The sequence below is a fragment of the Papaver somniferum genome, chromosome 6 (assembly GCF_003573695.1).
Source record: "Papaver somniferum cultivar HN1 chromosome 6, ASM357369v1, whole genome shotgun sequence".
Taxonomy (NCBI): Eukaryota; Viridiplantae; Streptophyta; class Magnoliopsida; order Ranunculales; family Papaveraceae; genus Papaver; species Papaver somniferum.
In genome coordinates, this window is record NC_039363.1 from 100,314,543 (window position 1) to 100,330,894 (window position 16,352).

General features: G+C 36.4%; 1 protein-coding gene across 1 annotated transcript; it reads right to left on the reverse strand.

Moving 5' to 3' along the window:
• Positions 1-9,929: 9,929 nt before the first annotated feature.
• LOC113288581 (activating signal cointegrator 1 complex subunit 2-like) lies at positions 9,930-16,010 on the reverse strand. The gene is made up of 9 exons (XM_026537660.1): positions 15,203-16,010; positions 13,921-14,080; positions 13,745-13,806; positions 13,205-13,299; positions 12,967-13,080; positions 12,782-12,853; positions 12,594-12,691; positions 11,933-12,375; positions 9,930-11,742 (listed from the first exon to the last, which is right to left on the reverse strand). The coding sequence occupies exons 1-9, from the start codon at positions 15,606-15,608 to the stop codon at positions 10,199-10,201; spliced, it is 2,994 nt and encodes a 997-aa protein (XP_026393445.1). The 5' UTR covers positions 15,609-16,010; the 3' UTR covers positions 9,930-10,198.
• Positions 16,011-16,352: the final 342 nt, after the last annotated feature.

Genomic DNA, 16,352 nt, shown 5'->3' on the forward strand with positions numbered 1-16,352 from the left:
AAATAAGAATATACTAAAGAACATTAGACTAGATAGGCCAGCCGCAGATAGAGTAGGAGTCCTTCTTTCGGTGGTCTTTTCTTTATAATTCAAACTCATTAGCGCTTATCTTCAGGCTTGCTACACTTATTTTAGGGTTTCTCTGTACAAACTGTTCTGCAATGCTTATAAAAGTTGCAGATTCCTTAATTATATTTTTTTCTCTTTTAATCAACTTTTGGTCTATGAACCAATATTTCGAGCAAGTGATTAATACGAGTAGCTAAACCCCCTAGCTAAGGTGAAGTAGGAAGTCATTGTTTCAATAAAGTGGTATATTTCTATTTTTAATGATTTTTGCAATTTCTTTTATGATATTTTGCCTTGAATAGAAATTATTTTAAGGATTATAATTGAGCAGTTGTGATTTCTTTTGATAGAGCGAGCATGCTTAGCCTAAGGTTTTTGATGTTCTATGCTTTGGATTTACAATTGTTACTTTGAAAATATACTTTTACAACATATTAGAATCACTTTAAACGTAAAAAATTGCATGAATATATAAGTTGTTCTCCAGCCATTGAAGAACTATGCATAAAATATAGAGAAAATCCATGATGACCAATTGTCTTATATTCAGATCATGCATTAAAAAGAAAATCAAATAAAATAAATTGTAAAATGTACAAATCATTTGTAAAGAACAAAATCCTATAGCATGCCTAGATGAGAAAAAAATCAAAGCACAAAGCATATTTTTTTCAGAAATTACGTTGGTAAGATATTTGGTGCAAAGAACCACAACCGCCGTCTTCACTCCTATGTACCAAAAACTTCAATTGATAAACATATGCAAAGAGTCACAGTTACATAATGAATTGTGCATGTTTTCTCCTCAACCACGTATCACAAATCTGATTATAAAATTGTTGAATCGCCTTCACCAAATTTTTTAGTAGACATGAGATGAAAAATCAAAAAAACGGATTCGGAATCCATTTAGTTGACCCACACTTGAGAATTTGAATAATTTCATTAACATGTGGAGTGAAAACTAAAAACATAATGAGGATCGATGAGAATTTCAGGGAAGTTACGTTCTTAGTTTTGAGAAAATCAGTAATTTTAGGGGAATGGAAATAAAGACGGCTCACATAAATTTTGGACTGAAATATCGTCATAAATTTTGGGCTGAAATATCGTTAATATGTAAGATAAATGCTGACCTTTTTCGCTCCAATTTTTTGTATTTTCGTTTTTGGAATGATAGGAAAAGCGGATGTATGGGTAATGGCATACAAATGTAAAGACCATCTGAACTACTTTTCAATTTTTTTTTATTAAGGACTAATTAAAAATGTGTGGGATTCGGCATAACTAGAAAACACATTAGAGGACAACTATATTACCACTAGAGGCAATAATTAAGTTAGAGGCATTACCCATTTTATTTTAATTATTATAATACGATCTTGTAGGTGATTTCGGTTAGATTTAAGTTTGACCATGTTATTAGGTAAATATTACAACGCGTGCCATTTCGACACAGGTTATCTCTAGTTTTTTAACGATCCAGACCAGTAGGACACAAATGCGGTCTTTATAGACCAAGACCAAGGAATAAATAGCACAAATAAACTAAGAAACTTAGATTAGTATCAAAAAATACCAATATGCATCGGTTGACATGGTATACATTGGTAAAAGCCATATCCTTATTCTTAACATACAACTCTCTCGTCTTATATAATTTCTTATGTTAATTTCGATCATATCATATCAAGTGGTTAATTCAAATAACAAAAAATTTATAACAAATGTAATAAAAGCTCTAGCCATGATATAGATTTATATCATATGAAATATATACGTACATTTTTATGGTATAATTATCAGTTGTAGAAACCGTCGAAATTCGCGAGGCAAAAATATTTTTGTAAATTTCGTTCGGACTAAGGGTGTGGGAAGTCTTTGTTATTTTGTGAATATCTAACGCACTAGTGGTACAAAATTAGATTTTTAATAGCCTAATTTTATTATGTTAACTGCAAAATATTATGAAAACCTTAAATTGATATTTGTTAATTCATATTATTTTGTTGATAACCTAAAATGATCTAAAATAGCAATCATATAAGTTAACTGCAATATGTTTTGAAAACCTAAAATTGATGTTTGTTGATCAATATTTATTAGGCAACTGTAATATTGAGCATACATCTGCCCTAGATGAAGTGAACTCATAATTTCCTTTACATTGCCAATATTACCGCAAGGAGGATTTGATTCACAAGTACCTGTTATAGACACAATTACTAACATAGTTTCAAACTCTTCACATACATATCTCAGAGAATCAAAATATTTTTATGGAAATGCATGCACAATGCACTGCCAACCGGGAAGAAACTAGGTCAAATTATATATGAAAGACATTGATTTGGATTGTGTGTCCTACAACAATCCCCGTGAATCTGTAACACACATTTCTTTAAATGTTTTTATGCAAAAATCAGTATGGATGCTACCTTGTAATAGACTTGGATATTAACTTGAATACAGAATATTATTTCATGGAATTATATTATATTTGTATTGCAGATACAAGTGAAAATAGAGTTATTGAAGTTGTGGCTATAAGGTGTTGGTTTATATGAAAGCAGAGATATGTAAGAGAATCGTCCAAAATAAATCCAACACTAGCCTTCAAACTTTACTAGCAATATAAAAGTACATAAATTTTTGATCCCCCTTGAATCATTAAGAACGCTATGATGTTGGATTAATATCTGAGAATAGTAGAATACCATAAATAATGTAGATTACTATAATTTTAATTATAACCAATTGTAGGGATGGACAACACCTCCTAAAGATTAGTTTGTTGTGATGCCAACTCCTACTTCCTTTATTACAATTAGCTTATTTGCTTAGTATTTGTTTTCCTTACGTATTTAGCATTCAGTTTCCTAGTTTTACAAGTTTCTTTAGTTAGTTGCTTGCTTATCAAGTTATTTCAGCTATATATAGCTCAGGACTGAACTTGTAAGCAGTCAGTTATCAATATTAATAAGTTATTCATTTTGTTCAACAAAGCAGAGGCTGCTCTCCCCAGAACAAAAGGCGTTATCCCCTGTTTTCAAGTTCTTTTGCAGTTTATATTCAGTGTAAAGGTTTAGAACCCTAACACCTGGATCAGAGAAGGTTTAGATCAAACCCTAAATTTATCAAAAAAAATTTTATAATGGGTCAAATTATACAGAGAATTTGAAGCTAGTAAACGATGGTATTACTGATATGTCTACAAACATTGATAACCTAATTACTGCTTTAGCAAAACAACAAGTTCAAGCTGATGAGAGGAAAAAGACCAAGGCTATTGAACAACGTCAACAGAGAGAAGAAGAACGAGTTGCTCGTAAGCAGGAAACAACTGATAACAACGCCGTTCTAGCGGAAACTATTACTACTAGCATGACTACAGCTTTAACGAATGCTCTCAGCACTCAGCTTACACAAACTACAACAACTATCAACAATCAACTAACCGCTTCTCTTCGCGCTGTTTTTGCTGAATTCTTGCCTCAATTGAACACCAATAATGGCGGTGGTAATGGTCATCAACATCCTCCTCCACCTCCACCCCCACCCCCCCTGGTGGCAATGGTTATACTAATATTGGTGCTGCCGGAGCCAGTACAATCAACCTTAAATTTCCTACCTTTGATGGAGAGGATCCTGATGGGTGGATTTTTAATGCTGATCAGTACTTCAATGTACATCAAGCTGATGATTCCCTTAAACTCACTATTACTGCATCTAGTTTGAAAGGTGATGCTAATGTGTGGTATAGATGGAAGCAAACTAAAACCACAATTGTCACCTGGTTAGAGTTCTGTGCTCATATTCGTGCCTGTTTTGCGCCTGAGAAGTTTGTTGATGCTCGTCTGGCTATTAGTATAATTAATCAAGTAGGCACAGTCTAAGAACACATACCTTCTTTTGATAAATTGTTAAATTTGTCGACTTTCCAGAGGAATACTTGATCAGCTGCTTTATTCGATCTCTCAAACCTCACATTGGTAGTGTGATTAAGCTACTTGCGCCTTTAACTTTGAATGAAGCCTTTACAAAGGCAATTCATCAAGGAGGGGATTATGCGTCAGTTAATAAGGTTCAAGAAAGACAACCTTATCGCCCCCCTCCATTTAGAACTGAAGCATCAACTTCGAATACTCCAATCAAGAAGCTCAATCTGCCTCCTGGATATAAGAAATTAACATGGGAAGAGATGAAAGAAAAACGTGAGAAAGGTCTTTGTTTCAAATGTGATTCACCTTTTAAATCTGGACATATTTTTCCTAATAAGTCAGGCTTCTTGCTTTTAGATATGGATCCTCATTCTTCTGAAGGCATCACTGAAATTGAGCGTATCACTGAAGAACAACAAGTAAGTGACGATCTTGCTGTTTTGGAATCAACCCCAACTATATCTCTTAACTCACTTTTGGGTTCTACGTTTCCCAATACTATGCGTATCACTGGTTATTCCAAGGCTCGACCTCTAACAATTCTCATAGATTCAGGGTCTACACATAATTTTTTGAATCCCAGTGTAGCCAAGCAATGTGGTTTTGCAGTTTCGTCTTCTGATGCTGTTTTACATGTCACTGTGGGTAATGGTGGTCACTTAACCACTAAAGGCTTTTGTACTGTCCCTATTCAGTTACAAGGTACAATTTTCTCTGTTGATTTTTATTTGTTGGAGATTAGTGGTTGTGATGCAGTCTTGGGAATTCAATGGCTGCGCACGTTTGGGGGAAATTATTTGGGACTTTGATAAATTGACTATGCAGTTTAGTATTAATGACACGGCCATTATTTTAACTGGTAACCAATCATCAGCTATAATGATTATGGACGTATCACCCATGCAACGTTTATTATCTACAGAAAGTTATGCAATTCTGTTGGAACTAGTTGCATTAAATTATTATGCCGCCAAATAATCATTGTCGCCTAGAATTCAGCAACTGCTTTCAAATTTCAGTGATATTTTTTCTACTCCAACAACATTGCCTGCAGAAATATTACAAGATAATAAAATTTCCTTATTGCCTGAAGCTGGACCTGTGAATGTACGCCCTTATAGATACCCACATTTTGAAAAAGATGAAATTGAGAAGATCGTGGGTGAGCTGCAACAAGATGGGTTCATAAGGCCTAGTTCTAGCCCTTTTTCTTCACCTATTCTTTTGGTTCGAAAGAAGGATGGCTCATGGCGTATGTGTATTGACTACCGTGCTCTTAACAAGATAACCATAAAAGATCGTTACCCAATTCTGGTAGTGGATGAATTGTTGGATGAATTACATGGTAAGAAAGTCTTTACCAAGATTTACGCTATGGTTATCACCAGATTCGTGTACATGAAGCTGACATTCCAAAGATAACTTTCCGTACTCATGATGACCACTACGAATTTTTGGTCATGCCCTTTGGATTATCAAATGCTCCAGCAACATTCCAAGGTTTAATGAATCATATATTCGGGCCTTACTTACGCAAGTTTGTACTGGTTTTCTTCGATGATATTCTAATGTACAGTGAGACTATTGATGATCATCTCAAGCATCTGGAATTGGTTTTTGATTTACTACGGACTCATAAACTGTTCGTTAAAGAATCTAAATGTACTTTTGCACAATAATCTGTCGGTTACCTTGGTCATTTGATTTCATCCGATGGAGTTTCTGTGGAGCTAGAAAAGATACAAAGCATTCTTTCATGGAAGATCCCTTCTTCAATTAAAGAACTTCGAGGTTTTTTGGGCATAGCCGGCTATTATAGAAAATTTGTGAAAGATTTTGGAAAAATTAGTGCTCCTTTAACCCAGCTACTAAAGAAGGATGCATTTACTTGGACAGAAGAAGCCATTGTTGCTTTCAAATCACTACAACATGCTCTAACTACTCCTCATGTTCTTATACTACCTGATTTTTCAAAAGAGTTCTATTTAGAGTGTGATGCTTCTGGTGGTGGTATTGGTGCTGTATTAATGCAATCTGCAAGACCTGTAGCTTTTCACAGTAATCCCTTATCTGGTAAGAATTTCAACTTATCTATTTGTGACAAAGAAATGCTTGCCATTGTCTCTGCAGTAAACAAATGGAGACCCTATTTGCTTGGTCGACATTTCAAGATTTATACAGATCATAGAAGTTTGAAGTATTTTTTGAAGCAACTTCTTTCTTCGATTGAGCAGCAGAAGTGGGTTTCCAAATTATTGGGTTATGATTATGAAATCATTTATCGCAGTGGATCATCAAACAAGGCTGCAGATGATTTGTATCGACTTGTTAACCCTCAATTATTGGCATTAAGTACACCAATTTTTACTGGTGTTCATGACATCATTGCAGAATGTCTTAATGATCTGAATCTGCGTGCATTAATTGATCAGTTGCAGCTAGACCCTAATAGTAAACGTCATTATTCATACGTCAATGGAGTGTTGCGTTATAAGGGAAGAATAGTGGTTGTTTCTTCTTCTTCAGAATGGTGTCAAAAACTTCTTCATGATTTTCACTCTACTCCATTGAGTGGACATTCTAGTTATTTGTGAACTTTTAAAAGATTACAGAAAAGTTTTCACTGGTCTGGTATGAAGAATTACATTAAAGAATTTATTCAACAATGTGAAGTTTGTCAACGCAATAAAACCGAAGTTGTGGCTCCTCCTGGTCTATTGAGTCCACTACCAATTTCTTCAGATATTTGGATTGACATTTCTATGGATTTCATCGACGGATTTTCACTTTCTAATCGTAAGAGTTCAATCTTTGTAATTGTTGATCGTTTGACAAAATATGCACACTTTGTTGCCTTGTCTCATCCCTTTTCTGCTAGTACGATAACTGACTTATTTGTTAAAGAGGTAGTACGCCTTCATGGAATGCCAAAGACCATCACAAGTGATAGAGATCCTGTATTCATGAGCAATTTTTGGGACGCCTATTTTGCAATGCAAGAAACACAACTATGCAAGAGCTCAGCTTATCATCCACAGAGTGATGGTCAAACAGAAGTCACGAATCGTACACTCGAATGTTATCTTCGATGCTTTGCAGAAATGAAACCAAAAGATTGGTTTAAATGGTTAGCATGGGCCGAATGGTGGTATAACACTAGCTACCACTCTGCCATTAAGATGACACCATATGAAGCTCTTTAAAGCCGTCGTCCACCAATAATTTTAGCTTATTTGCCTGGATCCACCCCTGTGAATGATGTGGATTTAAACTTACGTGCCAGAGATCACACACTCAAGATGCTTAAGTCTAATTTATATGATGCGCAGGATCGAATGAAGAAATACACTGATTCTCATAGAACTGAACGCCAGTTTTCAGTTAATGATTTTGTTTATCTCCGTCTCCGACCTTACAGGCAGATAACAATTGCTAATCAGTCTTTTTCGAATCTATCACCTCATTTCATGGTCCCTTTAAATTTCTTGAGAGAATTGGAACTGTGGCATATAAACTGGACTTGCCTAGCACTAGTAGAATACATCCAGTCTTTCATGTATCACAGTTAGAACTGAAGTTAGGTCCTACTACGGCTGTTGAAGCCACATTTCCTGCCATTATTGATTATGATAAATGGGAGCCAGAAGAAATCTTGGACAAGCAGATGTATAAGAAGGGAAACAGAGATGCTACAAAGTGGTTGATCAAATGGAAGGGTCACTCTAAAGATGATGCAACTTGGGAATATGCTTATGATCTTATTGCGCGCTTTCCACAATTAGAGGCTTGAGGACAAGCCTTGTTTTAGGAAGGGTGGGATGTTGCGATGCCAACTCCTACTTCTTTTATTAAAATTATCTTATTTGCTTAGTATTTGTTTTCCTTACGTATTTAGCATTCAGTTTCCTAGTTTTACAAGTTTCTTTAGTTAATTGCTTGATTATCAAGTTATTTCAGCTATATACAGCTCAGGACTGAACTTGTAAGCAGTCAGTTATCAATATTAAGAAGTTATTCAGTTTGTTCTACAAAGCAGAGGATGCTCGCCCCAGAACAAAAGGTTTTATCCCCTGTTTTCAAGTTCTTTTGCAGTTTATATTCAGTGTAAAGGTTTAGAACCCTAACATAGTTTAAGTCAAACTTTGATGCTTCTCGAATAAATAAATTTAAATGTAGGATATGGTATAGTATTTCTTAATGATATAGGTGAAGCTATGAAAACTCGTTGCAGACAACCTTGAAGAGAGAAGCTTCAACTCTTATAGAAGCAGCAGGATATAAACCCTCATGATTTTTAGATTTAAGGAGATTGTCGAAGATTATAAATTTTGCAAAGGGGGAAGAATCAAGCCACTACGAACGAAGCTTTGAAGATCCTGGAAACTTGTGTTTATTTTTGAACTCTATTGTTGGGGCTTAGAAAGTCAAGCTTTTTGGGGCATTCTAGGGTCACCACATATCAATTGGGACACCCCTCATCATATATTTATATAAAGACTAATATGACCCCATATGATTTTAGATAATAAACTTGATTAACATTATTAATCATGATTATCAAATTAATTAAGACTAATTCATCTCTTTAAGTTATATGCAATCAAAACAAACAAAAATCAGAGGGAAGCGAAGAAGAGGAAAAAAAATTGGGGATTTTTTTTGGAAATGAGTGATTTAAGCAAGACTTTTGATGAAGATGATGAGCATAATTTCATCATGATGAGGATGATGATCATAAAGAAAACCCAAAACTATTTTTTTCTCCTACTCTTTCTCATTCAAATATCATGATCATCATAGAAAGAAAAAAAATAAGAAAACCCACCATTTATTTTTGTTTTAAATGACTAAAAAAATCCAATTCGATGAATTTTGGGTAATAAGAAAATAGTTTCTGAAGATGTTTACGACTGGGAGTTCTTAGATTCCCAACCGTGAATCAATATTACGGTTGGGATAGTTTGTCGACCCAACCGAAAGTCCATATTTCGTCTTGGTTTTCCCAACCGAAAGATTTTTCGATTTTTTTTTGTTTTCATAACCTAGCCGAAAGTGCGGTTACGGCTAGAATAATTTGTCGACCCAGCCGTAGAAACGAAAAACGGTTGGGAAATGATGGTGTCCCAAGCCGTATTCTTTATTTACGGCGGGGAAATAAAGAATTCCTAGCCGAAATCATTTTTATGATTTTTTGTTTTTGTTTTTAGGACCAGTTAAGGCTGGGTTTTCTCAGCCGTAATTGATTCTGGAAACCCCAAAAAATCAGAAAACTAATTTCGGTTGGGATAACTAATCCGTAAAATGTAGTTTCGGCTGGGAGTTCTTAGATTCCCAGCCGAAAACACCTTCAGAATTATTATTTTTTATCCGAAATTCAGGGAATCATATTTTTTAACCATTTAAAAGAAAAAATAAATTATGGTTTTTCTTAGTTTGTTCTTTTTATGATGATCACCATCTTTATATCTATGAATTTATTATAATAGTTTTGGGTTTTCTTTATGATCATCGCTCTCATCGTGATGAAACTATGATCATCATCTTTTATCACAATTTATGAATGAGAAGAGAAGGATGGGGAGAAAATATTAGATTTAGTTTGTTTTTTAATGATATTCATCATGATGAAATCATGATCATCATGATTTGTAAATGAGAGGATTTAGGATTTTTATTTTTTTTATTGAATAGTGAAATTTAGGTAGGGGTGTTTTTGACTTTTGATATATCTTGAGTCCCCCTAACCATTTTTTACCTCCCCAAAGCATTTAAGCCTCAAAATGGTCAAAAGACCAAGACTTTCTAAGCCCCAATAATAGGATTCTTATTTTTTCGGGGTGTTGCATAGTCATAGAAATAATAATCAGGTAATACACTGCCAAAGGAGGCCAGGAAACAAAACTCTCAAACAACAATGGATTGCCATGCCAAAATACCTATTTTTTCTGCACTTGATTTAGATTTTCTCTCCAATGTCAGTTATGTTACAATAACTGAGGAACAGAATCTGTGAGGGATTCCCATATTTCAAGTCTTTCAACTGAAATAAGGGCAACCAACAGAACTGAAAACCTCCTGTAATCTTTTTGGTTTGTAAGAAGTTGAACTTTCAAAAAAGAAAAAAAAAACTCGTAGCCTAACAAAATTTCAGAAGTGGAAGTGAATATTCAAAACTCCATAGTTAAAAGTCAAAGACCTAATCCTGCAAAGTGCTTCTTCATTGCCTGATCCTTCCTGTGATGATTGTGCCTGCCCCCTCCTCTTCTTCCTCCTCTACCTCTACCACTGTTGGGGGTTTCTGCATTTCCATTTTCCCCTGAATCCTCAAATTCGGAGTCCTGCTGTTGTTGATTGTGATTGGAACCGCCTCCTCTTCCTCTTCCCCCTCCCCTACTCCCACTTGAGTTTTCTGAATTTCCACTTCCTTCGGGACCGCTTGCTCTAGAACCCTGTTGGTGCTGATTGTGATTAGCACCTCCTCCTCTCCCCTTACCGGAATTTTCTGAATTTCCACTTTCTTCTGGACCGCTTACTCTAGAATCCTGTTGATGCTGATAGTGACTACCACCACCACCTCTTCCTCTTGCTTCGGAATTATTTACTCTAGAACCCTGTTGATGTTGATAGTGATTAGCACCACCTCCTCTTCCGCCCCTCCCCCTACTGATGTTTTCTGGATTTCCACTTTCTCTTGTATCCCCACCTCTAGAGTCTTGTTGATGGGGATTAGCACCACCTCCTCTTTTTCCCCTGCCCCACGTATTTGGTGGATTTCTACCTTCGTCCGACTGTTTCTGCTGGTGGTAATTTAACTCGTTCATCACTTTTACTGCCCCAACTGGAAGGTTGCCACCACGTCCGAGCCCATAAATCGTTTCTTTCTGGGTTTGATTTAGTAATGCAGCTTCCTGAGAATTTGCCACTGCAACTGAACCTGAAACTTTGTAGCTGTAGTTCTTCCCATCTTTAACATAGAATTGTGGGGTCTTCTTGGTATTCCATTTTGCACCACCACCGGACTTACTTTGGCCAGGTCTTTCGACGTCTCCTCCCAAAGATTTTTCTGGGATGGATGAGCTAATTCTATCTCTCAAAGTCTCCGCCTCTTCAAATCCAGGTTCCACAAAACTCAAACCCAAATCATCAAAAGAGTCATCGTACTCATCTTCATATTCGTATTGTGAAGCAAGAATTGCAGCCTTAGCAGTGTCTTCGTCAACTCTCAAATCCAGGGGTTTGGAGTTTATGGAATCAACCCTGGACTTTCTGGTGAATCGCCCAAATGAAGATAAAGATACTTCAGGGCGCTGTTCCTGCACTTGACTGACAACATTTGTAGAGGTTTTGCTAGTATGTTCTATAAGAATTCCTTTCCCTTTGTCATTCCTGCTCTTAGATAGAGAAGACTTGGGGGTTGGCATTGTCTCCAATGAAATATCCAGGGATTGTAGATCTTCATGAAGAGTTCCTTCTAATATTCTCTGAATCACCTCTTCTGGATCATGGTTATAGACTTCAAGACAGGCAGCAAGAAAGCCTTTGCCATAATCAGGGAAAAGGTCTTTTACTTGACTGATCTTGGACTCTGTAACTGCAGCATCGTCATCCATCTGCATGCTTTTACCCGTAGTAATTGGCACAGACTCCCTATTATTCATAGTCTGGGGTGGAAAATTAGGCGCCGCGATAAGAGATATATACTGAAACTGTTCTTCATCAATGAAAATCCATCCTGCATGCCATATTTTTCAACAACAGATACTTCGCATTAACAAAATCATTCACGGTAAAGGATAATGATACTAGTGATGCAGTTTGATCCATGGAAAACTAAGCACATACATAATATAAGTTTTAACATGCATGATTTTTTTCTTATTGATTGAAACATGCATAAACTTTTACTTCGAGAAGCTTTTTACCTAGAGATCGGAGATCGTTGAGTCTGCTTAGTATCTTGTAATACTTCTCAACATTCTGAAGAAATGTCCCACTGTTCTTGTTCTCCCAGAAATGGTGCGAAACTTCTTCATTAAGTTCTTTGAATGTTTGAACCAATATGTCCCCTCTGATTCCAGGATCATCAACTTTAGCAGGAAACATCTTTGTGAGATGCGGAAGAGGAAGGCTCCCTTCAAACAATTCATCACTCAAGTAACAGGACTCCAGTAGTTTCCAACCCAAACTAATGAGTCTGACCGACAGCATCTTCAAACCAATGGCAAGATTTGGAAGTTTGTCACTGATTGAGTCTTGAGTCTCCTTCGTTCCAGATGAAAAAATATGTCTAAGGCCTTTTTGTAAAGATGGTAACAACGAATCATGCAATCTTGCCAGGGTACTGAGCAGTTCCCCATTTCCATCACTAAAAAAGCCCAGGAACACAACATTAACATCTGAAAGTAAATCAAAATGCACTTTGCCTGATACTTGGGAGGAAAGAAACTCATATAATGATGGAAACTGTTACCCTTTAAATGTACCGCATTTTCAAGAGGTATTCTTAGAGGATACTTTCCGTTCAGTGTTTATAATCCTATAGATATGCATAAATTTCAAAAAACATCAGCCTGTATACATTACCTCGCTTCAGCGAGACAAGAGAAGTACAACGCTGCAGGTTTGTATGCGTTAACAAAAGCATCAAGTGATACGACTGCATCATTTAGGAGGTCCATTACCTATAAAAGGAGGGAAAATATAAACTCTTCCAGAATTGTTGGAAATAACTGTATGAACCCTGTCACTATCTGAAAAGAGGGATTACTTGCCTCTGATAAATCTGAAATGAGACGACAGTCGATATCTTCAGCACCTCCAGACTGTCCACAGGACAATCGAGCCTGTTCACAGCTAATTATGGAACCCATGAAAAACTTTTCCTTGAATATATATTTTCACCTACGAACCTTCTGTTGAAATGCTTACATGGGGGGTCTTTTTGTTAGATAAATACCTCTAGTGATGAGTTGCAGCGCTGATGCGTAGTGTATGTAATGTGTAGGAAGCGAGAGACAACTGATGTTAGATTTTCATGAAGACTTGGCTGAGCTTTCATAGCATTCATAACCTGAATATTAAAAATTGTTAAAAGAGGTGGGAGGTGAGAAAGGAAGCATGTGGAAAGTATTCTGAGACATCATCCATCCTACAAAATTTTAACTGAACCACGAGCAATAAACCAAAAGGCTTACCAATAAATTGGTCAGCTCCTCATTTTCATGTCCATATATGGCACAGATATCTATTAACTTTGGCACTTCAAGCAGTTTTTTTTCCTGCAGAAGGGCTACATCTAGAAGTATAAGAAACATGTACCAAAGAAATGTCTGCTACTAAACGACACATCTACCATAGTTTAACCAGTACTTCAGACAGCTAGTGTAAAAGCAGGTCACCTTTCGTCATATTTATCAGATCTAGTTTTCTCAATTTATTTTAAAACGCTATTCTACATGGTTGCTAACACTTGGCCTCATTATTTTGGGCAACTAAGCTTAGGGTGAACTTCAAAACAGAAATATACTTCAAAACAATACCTTTGTTAGACAAAAGAATAAGAGTTGTTGACTACATTGCTATGCTTATGGAAGTATCAATGTTTTAGATCCCTTGACCATTAGTCAATATAGAAAAATAACGATTTTAAACATGGTTACAACTTTCTGGATTTACATGATTGCTACACTAGAAATTATATGCCACAAATAAGAAAGAAGGAGATAGAAGGACACCTCCATGCTCTTTCGGGCTCAGGCTATTAGAGGAAACTGCTCCAGGGTCCTTGTTGGAAGATCTGCCCGGAACAAAGTTTGTCAATGGAACTCAGATTCTAACAGCAACCTTACATGAGTAACTACGATTGAGATCAACTCTGTAACCATCAAGATAAGTTGAATAGAAAACTCACATGCGGTACAAAACCATGAAAACACGACGGCTTAACTCAAACTCCCCAACAATGACTCCAGCCACTATTCCCTTGGCTCCATGATGCTGAAAGTCATACCATCTATTCCTAAACTTTAAAAAGCTGTCCAGAAATTCATGCAACGAAGTATCGCTGGCAACTGAATAAAGTGATAAAACAACTAAGTAAATATACAGATACAAAAATGAAACAGTTAAACAAATGATACGAGTAGATGAGCAGTTCAATTCAGATATTTCTAGTTTATCCTAACCATGTAACCATGTAGTATATCTGTATTCACTATTTTAACCCCTGAGCTAAGAGTTACATCCATTTACACTTGAGTTAGTTGAACAAGTGTGTCATTTGGACTAATTTATTTCAAGACACGGAAGACTAACCTATTTCCAAAGTGGTGCCAAAGTAGAAAATCTCTACCCTTATCAGTGAGGCATCTAATTAGTCATTTCCACCATACACCTTTTAAAGATATCTCTCAATCTCCATTACTTACACATGCTAGTCCTCACCCTTTTCTACATTTCAATCTAACATCACATCAAAACACCCCAGCTGACTGACTATGTAAGACAATGCTCTTTTCGTCATTTACATCAAGATCAAAACTAACACTATCCTCATGTATTCACTAATTCAAACATATATCTTACATGCAAATGGCGTAAGCAGACCCTACCTATTTCATGCATTCTGTTATCACACTGCTCTGACACTTTAACACTAAACCAAAACAATCGGCCTACACAGCAGGCCCTCTTGTGGTGACTTAAAACTGTGTCCCTTCATAAGCAAGAAATAAGTAACCATATTTCACTACAAATGCTCCCAATTTACTGCATCGTCGCTCGGATTTAGGTCAAACCTACCTTGGCACCCACATAGCAGTGGTTACTAATATACACCAACTCACAAAAAAAAATTTCACAAAAGGTTGAAACTTAGTTTCAAGGAGGCACAAGTGGTACAAAGGAAAACTTAGTTTTACAACCCAAAACCAAGCACTACCACAGCAATTCACTAGCTAAAACTGTAGCTAGAAGCATAATGTTGTACAAAAAAACCATGAATCATCAATTAGGGGAATTAAGGTTTGATTTTGGGACATGGATAACAAAATCATCTGAATTATCATATGCAGTTGTTCAAAATCAATCACACCAAAGCTCAAAACTGAAGAGAGGGTCATACCGAATCTAATTTTAGAGATAACAAGAATCAAAAAGGAATAAATCAGTGTACAGAATGTAAAATTTCTCACCTTCTTTCCAGAAATCTCTAGGGTTCGACTTGAGCAACCTAGACAACTCTCTATTAAGAAGGTCCACAGCTCTTTGAGACTCAACAGGATCCGAAGCTCCATGTTCAGCACCTAATCCAGAAGCAACAGCTTCATCTTGTGGCAAGTAAAGTACATAATTACCACCAGTAGCAGTAGCACTTTGTTTAGCAACCCAATCCTTTCCATTATCCCCAATTTTAACCCTAGAATTTGAAGTCGAAGCAGAAGAGGAAGAAGAAGAAGTTGAGGTATGAATTTGTCTTAGAGAAGTTGTGAGTGGAGGTGGATTGGAAGAAGATGAACCCGAATTTGAATTCTGAATTTTGGGTGCATATTTTTGTTGAGATTTATTGTTGAATCCCCCTCTACTCGGTCGAGACGACATTTTTTCTCTGGTTTGCTTTACCTTTAGAGTTCTTCTTCCCCTTTCAAAGATCGAGTGAAGGGTATTTTAGAGAGCGAGTTTGGCTTGGGCGGCACTACCAGCTGTCCATTACGGAGAATTTGCTGCCATCACGTTGGTCAAGTCACTTGACTCGAATGATTTATTGTCTAAAAATAGCTGGGAATGTGCAGTACAAATTTTAGAAAGCAGGCAAAACCGTTCGAGAATACAGTTTCCATATCCTAACCAGTTTCGAAATTGCAATCCAAACTTGAGATTCAAGTTATTTCAGCCTATAAAAGTAGATGCTTAGGGCTCATGCGAATCACATATCTTTCTAGCAAAGTGAGAGAGACAAAGAGAAAGTTGCAGAAGAAAGTTTTGAGTTTTGAGAATAATAATGGCAAGAAAGAAGTCAAGGACAAAGCCAGCACCAAAGAAGAGATTGGAGAAGCTTGATAAAGTATTTTCCTGTCCGTTCTGTAATCATATGTATGGTGTCGAATGTGCCATAGATAAGAAGCTTAGAATTGGAACAGCAGTATGTTGTATCTGTGATGCGCATTACAGCACTAAAATCCATCACTTGACAGAGGCTATTGATATCTACAGCGAATGGATTGATGAATGTGAACGTGTCAACAATGCTGAAGAAGAACAAGTGTTCTGATTGATTGGCAATAAGAAGAGACCAGAAGATACTACTTGTTTTACTTGTAATTCAGATGTAAAAAAAAAAAGAAG

Bases quoted from the DNA above. Each gene is read 5' to 3' on its own strand.
- LOC113288581 (XM_026537660.1), bottom strand. From the start codon at position 15,608: ATGTCGTCTCGACCGAGTAGAGGGGGATTCAACAATAAATCTCAACAA. The intron at 12,854-12,966 runs GTATTTATCTAA...AGCTGTGAACAG, and splicing joins GCTGCAACTCATCACTAGAG to GCTCGATTGTCCTGTGGACA. The intron at 11,743-11,932 runs GTAAAAAGCTTC...TATGGCATGCAG, and splicing joins CAACGATCTCCGATCTCTAG to GATGGATTTTCATTGATGAA.